This window comes from Eulemur rufifrons, chromosome 17 (assembly GCF_041146395.1).
Source record: "Eulemur rufifrons isolate Redbay chromosome 17, OSU_ERuf_1, whole genome shotgun sequence".
Taxonomy (NCBI): Eukaryota; Metazoa; Chordata; class Mammalia; order Primates; family Lemuridae; genus Eulemur; species Eulemur rufifrons.
Genome location: NC_090999.1, coordinates 85,137,020 through 85,149,276, shown reverse-complemented (window position 1 = coordinate 85,149,276; position 12,257 = coordinate 85,137,020). Strand labels below are relative to the sequence as shown.

Below are 12,257 nucleotides of genomic sequence, written 5' to 3'. Positions count from 1 at the left end.
TATCACTGTTCCTGCATATTTCACTCATACTAAATACAAATGTCACTATCCAAAAAATAAGCCTATTATTTTAATAAAAGGTAAGGCATCAATTTTAGTACTTTTTCAAAAAGGCATCCATACTATTTCATCTAAAACTATCCTTTCTACATGGCTTTTAGCACTTATTCAACATGTACAGAATCAGGCTAATTAATATGTGTTATAAACAATAGTAGAAGCTGGAAATAGACAAGCTAAGGTTAAGCCATAATTTCTCAAGTTTAAACCCAAGGCCAAGTGAGAGAAAACATACAATTAGTATATAAATGACCGCAATACAGTAAGATGACTATGACAAGCAACAGACTCTGCTCAAAAGAAATTCAGAGACATTTCTCCACCTCCTGTCCATTTTTACTTTTTTCAACCTAATCAAAAAACCCCAGAAAAATAAAAAGTCAAAGGACAACCTTTATTCAAAAGCATAAAACACCTGAAGGAGATTGGAAAAAAGTATTCAAATATGTCCAGACATTCAGTTCTATTTTAGAATAATAAAAACACAGACAGCAGAATTTCATTATTAATATCTGTTATAATAGCAAGAACAAGTGTTAGATATTAATAATGAAATAAGAAAGATAAGCTTGGCCGGGCGCAGTGGCTCACGCCTGTAATCCTAGCACTCTGGGAGGCCGAGGCGGGTGGATCGCTCGAGGTCAGGAGTTCGAGACCAGCCTGAGCAAGAGCGAGACCCCGTCTCTACTAAAAATAGAAAGAAATAATATGGACAACTAAAATATATAGATACAAAAAATTAGCCAGGCATGGTGGCACATGCCTGTAGTCCCAGCCACTCGGAAGGCTGAGGCAGTAGGATTGCTTGAGCCTGGGAGTTTGAGGTTGCTGTAAGCTAGGCTGATGCCATGGCACTCACTCTAGACCGGGCAACAGAGTGAGACTCTGTCTCAAAAAAAAAAAAAAAAAGAGAAAGATAGGCTTAATCGTGACCTCTAGCTATATACTTAAGGAAGCACTATCTATGGATCATAATGCTTTTATTAATCAATTTTAAAATTATACTTCATTATCAAAACATTGTCCCCAGAGGCAGAAATAAGAGGGTACAAGTGAGCATTCCAAGAAGATAATGGCTTCCTTCCTAAAAGCGCTTCAGTGAGGCCCTCTCTCTGACTTCCTATGTAGACCAGGAGGCTACACCTCTCAGGTCCACCCTCTTGGCACACAAAGAGAAGGAAGGGCTCTCTAGCCTCTCTCAGATCAAATCAGCCCAGCAACGCCACACTGTCCCTCACCCGAGCAGCCCTCCTGCTCCTAGATCTCCATGCATGATAGGACTCAGAGGAGACCAATCTCAAAAGACACAGTTATGACTCCTCCTCCTCTTCCACAGCCAAAACCAACACTGACCTGGCACTGACATCATAAACCTCCTAATTCTCTCTAAACCCAGACAAATTCAGTTTGAAAAGACAGACACACACACACACATACACACACACCCCCACACGCACTCTCTCTGCCCAGAGATGTGTTGTTTTTATCATTGCTGTGTGCATGGCAGACTGGGAGAGGGAATAGGGAAGATGGGCATGGCCCAGGATCTTTAGATTGGAACACTCCTTCCAGGCTAATGAGACCAAACTCCTCATTTCCCAGACTTGCTCAAGATCAGTCACCTGAGCAATACCAGTGACACCTGAGCCCAGCCATGGTGAACTGAGGTGCTCAGCCCTGTTCTGTGTAACCAGGTTCTAGTCTGCCATGATGTGAACAAGGCTGGAACAACTTAACAACACTTTAAAATACAAAATACTGGATAATTAAGAGTTTAGCAAAACATTTTAAAAACTGCTCGTGAAAAAAAAATTAGGTATTCGCTAAGCCAAAGTATTTAATCATTTATTTTATGTCATTAAGCACAATGATGCAAAACAGAAATGCCAACATGGAATCATCTTCTAAGATACCGTAAGTCAAAAGTCTTAGTTTCTATGGCTGCCAGCAACTATGATTTAGCTCAGTGACACAAAGATGGAGAAAACAAGAACCAGAAATAGAAACAGTTACACAGCTGAGAATCAAATCAAATAACAGAGCCAGGCAGACAACAAAAGGGAATGGTGAATCCTTTCAGAGAAAGCCTTAAGATCCAATTTGATTGTCAGTTTTGACAAATAAGGACCTAAAAAAAAAAAGGTAAGAAAACAAACAAAAGCCACAAGGTATCAATAATAAGTAGCAATTAACAGGATTCCAATATACCCATTTTTCCAGTGGAAACAGAAGAGGGAGGGGGAAATTCTTTTTCCAGGTTAAAGGTAATTTTTAAATGTAAGCACATTTTCAAATATTGTCTGCAAGCAAAGTACCACCAAAATAAGGGGAAAATCTTAGTTTGTTATAGACACTATATTGAATCCCATTTGCCTAGCGCGAATCACTTGTATACTTTATAAATCCCTACACAGTTTTATTCTACCAACTTTAAAACACACAGTTCTAGTGCCTTTTTTCATTCTCACAGATCTCACTTCTCTCCTTCACCAGTATCCTCAAAAAGTTTGTGCTTTTATAACTCAATTTCTAATATACATACTTTCACCCATACGGAAAAAGTTGAATTCTATCATGGACAGATGCAAGGAAAAAAAAAAGGAAGGAAGGGAGGGAGGGAGGAGATGACACCTACATATACATTATTAATCTATGAAGTTTATTTCTTTAAAAATTAAGCACTTTAAAATTTCAGAGAGTAAACACATATTACAATTTTCCTTCCTTTATTCTCCTTCTGAATTAACTTCCTGTAAGCCAAAATGTCTTCAAGAAGAACAAACACCAAGAGACTAACTGTGGGTAGTGAGATTATACAACAATATTTTCTTCTGTATACTTTATAGACCAAATTTTATATAATAAACATACACTACCTAAAAGGAACAACAAATGTTATATTAAAAAGAAAGTTGTTTATATTGAACTAAAACCACCTGAAAAAAAGTCAAAATATTTTCTAGGAATATCTAATAGAAGATTGTTTCAAAAAGATTCAGTTGATTTAGATACATTTTAATTTTTTAGTCTAAGAGAGCATATGTACTGATTCTATTGTTTGTAATATGTAACAGAACAATCTGGTTTCCAAGACACTTTAATAGGTACACTTAAAGTAATAAAAATAATAGAAATCCGTAAAATACTAGTTTCTGCTACACAAGTAAAAATTCAAACCTATACATTTTTTTCTTAAAAAAATTTTGTACAGACACATTATCTACAAGGTATGCAGTATATACTGAGTGAAAACGATGGTTCATTCCACCTGTTGTAAGGCTTTCAGAAGCAGCCTACAGGCCCTGCTTTCAGGCATCACCATAGTATACTACATATGATACAAGTCCCCTATCCCCAGAGAAGAATCAGTCTGAAGCTGGGCCTAAAAGTTTAGATGGTCCTACAGTATAAGCCAGGAGTTCCACAGCATTCAAGAGGCTCTTGGGCAACCTAAACTACAAAGGATCGCATTATGTCTCACAGTTATAAAGGAAGACAAGAATCATTTGAGCTAAAAACTATCCTGGATGCTTCTTGTCCTATATTTAAAAGGCAAATGGAGGGGACCACAGCCGCTTGACTAAAAGTGAAAGGCTTTCATCCCTTGGGACTTTCAGGTAGAAAAGCATGAAAAATCAGAAAGTTTCAGCAAATCTTCACTGGCACACCGTATTTCTCCAATAACTCTATAGGTTAGACTTCTCTAAAACAAAGGTAAGGTTAGAATACTCTATAAATAAAGAATACTCTATAAATGAAAGTTTGTGCCATGATGAAGGATGTGAGTTATACAGCCGATGCAAAAGATCTGGTAAGATTTTTTTTCCTTTATTCTTGTTATCCTCTAATTTCTCTTTCTTCATAAAATGATACCAGGGTCCTTTAGGACCTCCATCTTAGTGAAAGGAAATATGACTGCTTTTTTTCTGCAGTAAGTTGGTTTATATTGTGTGCCTAGCCAGCTTGCTAACATGGCACTCTAATAAATAACTTCCCTAGACTAGATAAATAAGCACCTTTGACTGCAATTTATATATGTCAAGAAAATAATTATGATTTTATACTGATAATTAAAATAATCCAAATTATTATTTGGGTATGAAGAAAATAATTTTATAACTGTCAAATATAATGACTTAAAATATTTCTTTTGACCTAATGAACTTGTTTTATTTTTTTGAAGAAGTTGAAAATTAGCTAAAGGAGCACACAGCTGACTGTTTAAAAGTGCTGATTTCAGATATTACAATAAAAATCTTAAAACAAATATTTTCATTTTTAACTGATTCCCTAGATCTTTTTTTTTTTTTTTTTGAGACAGAGTCTCACTCTGCTGCCTGGGCTAGAGTGCCATGGTTCAGCCTAGCTCACAGCAACCTCAAACTCCTGGGCTCAAGCAATCCAACTGCCTCAGGCTCCCAAGTAGCTGGGACTACAGGCATGTGCCACCATGCCTGGCTAATTTTTCTATATATTTTTAGCTGTCCATTTAATTTCTTTCTATTTTTAGTAGAGACGGGGTCTCGCTCTTGCTCAGGCTGGTCTCGAACTCCTGAGCTCAAATAATCCGCCCTCCTTGGCCTCCCAGAATGCTAGGATTACAGGCGTGAGCCACCGCTCCCGGCCTAGATCTCTTTAAACAAAACAAAACAAAACAAAACATATCTTTGGGTGTCCCGAAACCTGTTCATTCCCATAGAAAAAACTTACCTAAGAAGGTAAGATTTACCTACCTTAAAAGAGAGAGTATTTAATATAACAAAGATACTTTATTACTAAGAATTGCCTTAGAATATTATAAAATCAGGGATATGACTTACTCCACTTAGTTGCAATATTTCCACCTTTAGTGATATGCCACTCAAATACAGCATTTACTTCCTTTACTATCTGATGCCCAATATCCTTAAAGCGGCGAGATAGTTCCGCAAATACAAGGGTACTCTGAAGCTCCCCACTCTAGAAAAAGAGAAAAATTTTAAAAGTTCTATGAAAATAACTCAAGGGGAAAAATGATTACAAAATATATGTGTAATAAAACTGATTTAAAAAAATATATGCACATAAATAGGGTAGTTAAGCTAGTTTTTTTCATGCTAGGCTTCTTTCATACTTTCCATAAATTTATATGTCATTATTCCAGAACATCATCCTCTTAATAAGAGGGTTTTACTTTTACCAGAATTCAGAAATAATATTTTAAAAGTAAACTAAATTGTAAATAATATGTATAAGTAAAGTAGACAACCTATGCCATAGTTAAGTTCAGGAAGATATCAGAAAAATCAATCAACTTTTGTGGTCTCATTTTTTTATTTATAAAATGGGACTAAAATTATACGAAGTCTAAATTTCTTTCTAGCTCTAATACTTCTTAAGTTTTTGATCTTACATTAATTACACTTAAGGGATTTTAATTTTCAATCACGTGATAATATAGTTTACTGCAGACAATTAAAGATCATGGTTATAAAAACTTCAACATTACAAAGTTAATATCTCAGAGACAGAATATAAACATTTTTATCAAAAATCTCAGCATGTTAATAAAGAACACAAATGTTTTAATAAATAATACATGCTATTGTATTTATATTTGTTTATGAAGCTTGACAGAAATCTTTTAATCAAGACAGAAATCTTTTAATCAAGAAAAAAAGGAAAAGGTACAGGATATTTAACTTTTTTTTTTTTTTTTTTTGAGACAGGGTCTCACTGTGTTGCCCAGGCTAGAGTGCAGTCATCATAGTTCACTGCAACCTCACTCCTGGGCTCAAGCGATCCTTCTGCCTCAGCTTCTTGGGTAGGTGTCATACCACCATGCCTGGCTAATTTTTCTATTTTTTTGTAGAGACAGGGTCTTGCTATATTGCCTAGGCTGGTCTCAAACTCTTGGCCATAAGCAAGCCTCCTGTGTTAGCCTCCCAAAGTGCTAAGACTACAGGTGTGAACCACTGAGCCCAGCCACGATATTTAACTTTTTAGTCTATTTTTCTCCAAAATAATGTTTGCTTTAGATTTCTCATTAAACAAGTGATTTATTTACCTTAAAACTAGAAAATTTATTTTCTCTTCCAAAATATCCCAGTATCCTGCAAAAATTCTTTTATAAATTCATAAGTTGTCAAAGTATTCTGTTTATTCCAAGCAGTTTTGAATTAATGTCCTTCACTTTAATAATTAAGAATTGTTTCATAGCTCTTGATTTTCTAAAATAGCCTGAAAATTCTTAAAGTGATCTTAACTGAAATTCATAAATAAGGAAGTGACTTGGATACCAGTTTTTATAACCTACTTCAGAGGGTGTCTTAGCTGAAATATCAGACGTTGGCGTAAGATCCACATATGCATTTGAAATGACGATGTCTCCAGTTTCTTGGACCTTATAAAGGGTAGAAGAAAAAAAATAGTTCACTCTAATGATTCCAATGGGAACACAATTTCATTGTGAAACAGTATAAAGTCATTTAAAAGAAATTTATATTTTTGCCTCATATGAAAAGGAATAATCCAAATAAAATAAAAGATTGATAAATAAATGTCAAGATGAATAACACAAAGGCTTTCTGACATAATACAGTTGTTATTAACTCAGGCTGTAGAAACAACAGGAGCACTTTTTAAAAATACCTATGACCAGGCCTCATCCCCCAAAATTAAATGGTCTATGATGAAGCCTGGGTATTGGTATTTGGGGGATTTTCTTCAAAGAAGTGTGTCTAATGGGGAACCAGGGAATGAATTCTTATAAATAGAATTTATTTATAAGCATAAATGAATGGGGACCCTGTGCTGAATTCTTATAAATTGTAAAGGGCATAGCACAATATCCACATGAGGTAGTGGCACTTCAAAGTACATTTGTTCTGTTAATATAGAACAACATTGGCTAGGAACAGACCATAATTGTGTTTTTATTCCTTCAGTGTGCTGTGAAAGAATATAAAAATTAAAAAAAAGAAAAAAAAATTGTGTTTTTTAAAGTAGTAACTCCAGGTCTTATTTCAAATAGGAAGTGTATGTAGCATAAACTAAATGCCTAAATAAACTTTTATCAGAATAGTCATTAAAGTAACTCAAATTCTAATTCCTAATCCTTCAATTCAAATTATTCCAATGGCTACTATGGTATTGCTACAAATGTATAGGATAAGTTTCTAAAACTCAAGGTAGCATTTATTAAAACTTTGATTTTTAATAATCAAGAAGATCATTTTCCCTTGACTACTTTCCATTACACTCTGCAAGAAAAAAAAAAAGATCTTTCAAACAATTTGTTCATTTTACTTCAAATTGTATACAGTGAAAAGAATGGAAAGAGACAATTAATGAACAAATACACTTCAGTAAATTACTTTCTTGTAACCAAGACGAGCATATTATTTTGAAACATTGGTGTAAAATATTTCTTAAAATACAACAGAAAGAAAGGAAGGAAAGGCAATAGGAACAGAGAGGGGAAGGGAGGGAGGAAAGGAGTCTTAGGACTAATAGAAAAAGAATACATCTAATCACTGAGGAAAAACACAGCAAATATACTAAAAAGATAAGAAAGCACGTTTAGAATTTATCAAAATGGCAAGAATGTATCATATTTAGATTTTAAATTATTTCTCAGCCCTTCAAATTTGTATCCACAGAAATTATTTATGTGCTGGTCATTACTAGAATTTCAGGAAAATAAAAACCTGTTAATGGTCATGGTTATCAACATTTTTAGTTCATAATCTTATTCAAGAAATAAAATTTTCAGAAAATAGGGCTCCAAAATGTGTGGCACAGATATTAATTGCAAGAGGATTTCAGGGAATGTCAATGTTTGTGTTATGTATGGGTGAGAAAGAACGGAGTAGGAAGAGACTATCTCTAAAAGGTGAAGTTTATACTGAAGCCTAAAAAACACGAGGAATTTGAAAAGTAAAATAAGCAGTATGTACAGATTAAGCAGGAAAATGATATTGCACACAGCAGGAAGGAATTAGGAATAAGGCAACCACATAAGAAGAATTTTGCAAAGTTACCTATTTGTGAAAGAAAACATGATACAGTAAAGAAAGTCAGGGCCCTGGGATTAAACTTTGGAGCCATGCTGGGTTTTTATCCCAGCTCAACCACTTGCTATGTGACCATGATAAGCAAGTTATTTAGAACATCTAGATTTTCTTAGGAACCTATATTTTCTTATATTTAAATGCAAAGTTATTATGCATATTAAAGATAATAATATCGTCTTATAGGTTCTCAATAAATGGAAGCTCTTACTGTTATTGTTGTTGTTGTTTAACCTGCCCTATATTGTACAAAACAATCAGGCCAAAAAGTATTAATCTGGCCAAATGTATTAACAAAACTTACCTTTTAATAACTTGTAAGTAAATGATGATTGCATGTCCTTTAAGTATTTTATTGGAGCATTACTAACAGCCTCACCCACAAATTACCTAACTCTACAGGGAGATATAGCTTTACTTTGGCTTGTCACTTACTATTAATTAGGCCCAGACTCTGGTATGTAAAATGTTAATTTGTGCATTTTTGTGTGATCAAGATGCACATAATTTCTGTCCAGAGAAAAGATAACCATAAAGGATACCATTTTATTGTTCTGTAGGATATAAACTAGCTTTGTCTCTAACTCAGAGAAGTTATTCTAGAATGACTTTCCTGTTGGTCTGTATGAACTGTTGTTCTAATTCTCTTTTGAACCAGCTTTATCATGTTGCAAGATCCTTCATTAAATACATTTTTGTTGTGTTTTCATTATAATCTGTCTGAGTCATGCCTTTAATGTTTTGAAGATTATATTTTGACAACGACTTGGTTGACTGGTTGAGCCACAAAGACGTGGTTGGTTGGAGTCTCAGACGGGCTGGGTCACTGCTACATAGGTATCAATTTAGTTGAAAATAAAAGAGAAAATAAAAGACAAGGTGCATCTTATTTTCAATTAAAAGTTACCATTGGTTAAAAACAACTTTCAAAGTTTTGTCTCAAATCCACAATACTAACCAAAAAAATGCCAAGATGGAACTAAATAACAGGGCATGGTGATAGGGTTACAAAGCAAGTACCTCTAACTCTATTATTCATACCTTGGTTTGAAAATGAATTCTGTTTCCTTCTTTCCACATCTCAGTTTGTAGAGTTTGTCCTGGATACACTGGTTTTGCAAAACGAACCTTTAAAAAAAAAAAAAAAAAATGTTGTGAGGTTAAAAATGTTTTAAAATGAAACTCTTCTACTTGTGAGAAAAAAAAATTGTAAAGTAGGTAGAGAGCATAAAGGGAAGAAAATAGAAGTTCAAATATATTTAAATTTACAAAAGACCTAAAAATAATATGATAAAATTAGTAGAAAAAGGCCATAGCTAGTATAAGTACGCTAATTCTTTGTCTTTCAAAGTACAAAATCAATAGTGTTTTATCTTGACAAATCAAGAAATAAAACCAAAATCATATTAGGTAGGGTTATATAGGTGACCATCAAAATAACTTAAAGAAATAGTTAAAAGTAGTACTATTTACATCTGGGAAATGAGGCCTGGGGTGAATATATAGGGCAAAATATTTCAATTTTTTATTTTATAATTTTCTATATTATTTCACTTGGTCTGTGCATATTTTATTGGATATAAATAATGGTAATAAGATGAAAAGCATTAGAATAATCAGTGTTAACAAACGAAAGACATGAGAAAATGCATTTTCACCAGGTACGGTAGCTCACACCTGTAACCCCAGCAACTTGGGAGGCTGAGGCAGGAGTGTTGCTTGAGGCCAGAAGTTCACAGCTGCAGTGAGCTGTGATCATGCCACTGTACTCCAGCCTGAGCAACAGACCCCATTTTTTAAAAAGAAAAAGATAGAAAGAAAATGCATTTTCACTGCTACATGGAAAATAAACTAATAAAAAGTTTTGGAGCTAACATTGCTTTAAATTTTTTTTTAAGTATACATCTTTTGACTTACATTAATGTGGACACAGACATTTTCCCTTGTTATTCATAATGGATAAAAACTTAAAATCAACCTATAAGTACAAAAACTAAAATGCTATAGGTGTATGTTTTTTTTTGTTTTTTTTTTTTTTTTTTTTGAGACAGAGTCTCACTTTGTTGCCCAGGCTAGAGTGAGTGCCATGGCGTCAGCCTAGCTCACAGCAACCTCAAACTCCTGAGCTCAAGGGATCCTCCTGTCTCAGCCTCCCGAGTAGTTGGGACTACAGGCATGCACCACCATGCCCGGCTAATTTTTTCTATATATATTTTTAGCTGTCCATATAATTTCTTTCTATTTTTAGTAGAGATGGGGTCTCGCTCTTGCTCAGGCTGGTCTCGAACTCCTGAGCTCAAACGTCCGCCCACCTCGGCCTCCCAGAGTGCTAGGATTACAGGCGTGAGCCACCGCGCCCGGCCTATAGGTGTATGTTTATAAGAGTTCAAATATAGCTACTTAACATTTTCAATCAAATTAAGACAAATTACAAGACAGTTTAAAAAAAAAAGTAAATCTTGATTTTTAAGGCATATGTGCTGATACATGTATGTACCTAATCCATTTATAAAACAATCCAATTAATCTGTTAAAATTATAATTTTATATGATATTCTTCATGATGCATTGTACAGCTATTTATCCCTACAAAAAGAAAATGTGTTGATGACCAAGTCAATGAATTCAAAATACATATTGTTGCAGTATAGTACAGATTTTAAATTAAGTAACTAAAACTCCTTTTCTTCTTTAAACATAGAAAAAGGAACTAATATTCAACTTATGTAATAATCTACATATACCTTAATTGCTTTGAATCTTGATACATCATTATCTGCAAACTGCTGTAAAACATGCCTGGCAGAAAATCCAAATGTACATAATCCATGTAATATCGGCTTGTTAAAACCTAAAAAAAAGAGAGAGAACTGAGTTAGATATAGGCACCTTTCATGTTTAAAAACCAACTATAGTTAATTCAATGTTCTTAAAATACATCTTTAGGCCGGGCGCGGTGGCTCACGCCTGTAATCCTAGCACTCTGGGAGGCCGAGGTGGGCGGATCATTTGAGCTCAGGAGTTCAAGACCAGCCTGAGCAAGAGCGAGACCCCACCTCTACTAAAAAAATAGGAAGAAATTATATGGACAGCTAAAAATATATATAGAAAAAATTAGCCGGGCATGGTGGCGCATGCCTGTAGTCCCAGCTACTCGGGAGGCTGAGACAGGAGGATCGCTTGAGCTCAGGAGTTTGAGGTTGCTGTGAGCTAGGCTGACGCCACGGCACTCACTCTAGCCTGGGCAACAGAGTGAGACTCTGTCTCAAAAAAAAAAAAACAAAAAAAAACAAAAAAAAAAAAAAAAAATACATCTTTAAATTGCATTAGCATGAATTATAGCATCTGTTTTAAGAAACACAGGAAATATTTTATAAATATTTCCTTGGAAAAAATTATGAAATAAACAAAGAAAAAAAAAACAGAAAAGAATGTGAGAGATCTGGGAACACAAAGAATTGTTTTGCTTTGATTGATTTGTTTATTTTTTTATTTATTTTTGAGACACAGTCTCACTCTATGGCCCTGGGTAGAATGCAGTGGTGTCATCGTAGCTCACCACAACCTCAAATTCCTGGGCTCAAGCCATCCTCTTGCCTCAGCCTCCCAAGTAGCTGGGACTACAGGTGCGCACCATGATGCCTAGCTAATATTTCTATCTTTTAGTAGAGACTAATTTTTCTATTTTTAGTAGAGATGGGGTCTCGCTCTTGCTCAGGCTGGTCTCGAACTCCTGAGTTCAAGCAATCCTCCCACCTTAACCTCCCAGAGTGCTAGGATTACAGGCGTGGGCCACCATGCCTGGCCCTGTTTTGCTTAGCTTTGGATGTTACCATGAAATCATCTATGGTGATTTAAATATCCAGGTAGGTATATGATCCTTCCCTAACCTTTCAGTTCCTTACTCACTCTCCAATGACCTTGTCCTCCCTGATAACTTAGACACTCCCAGGGTCCTACCCTAGACTTTGCACTAGCAGGATTACCATCCACTGCATCGTAATCTGAATTTCAAGTGTACCATCTTTTGAACACTGTCCTACCTTTCCATATCACTGGCATAAATGTAATAAGGAGAGGGCTATTTTTAAAATGTTACTCAAACTACCAGTCATAAGTAGCAATGTCTTTTGTTTTTCAGATAAT

At 34.9% G+C, this 12,257-nt stretch overlaps 1 protein-coding gene across 6 annotated transcripts in view; it reads right to left on the bottom strand.

The window, feature by feature from the left end:
* The window catches only part of HSD17B4 (hydroxysteroid 17-beta dehydrogenase 4), an 85,901-nt gene that overhangs the window by 10,729 nt on the left and 62,915 nt on the right, over window positions 1-12,257 (bottom strand). For all 6 annotated transcript variants that reach the window (XM_069492750.1, XM_069492749.1, XM_069492754.1 and 3 more), the window contains 4 exons: window positions 10,856-10,962; window positions 9,153-9,239; window positions 6,356-6,442; window positions 4,881-5,019 (listed from right to left, as the gene is read on the bottom strand). In XM_069492750.1, coding sequence (XP_069348851.1) covers window positions 4,881-5,019; window positions 6,356-6,442; window positions 9,153-9,239; window positions 10,856-10,962 — 420 coding nt within the window. The remainder of the gene's footprint in view (window positions 1-4,880; window positions 5,020-6,355; window positions 6,443-9,152; window positions 9,240-10,855; window positions 10,963-12,257) is intronic.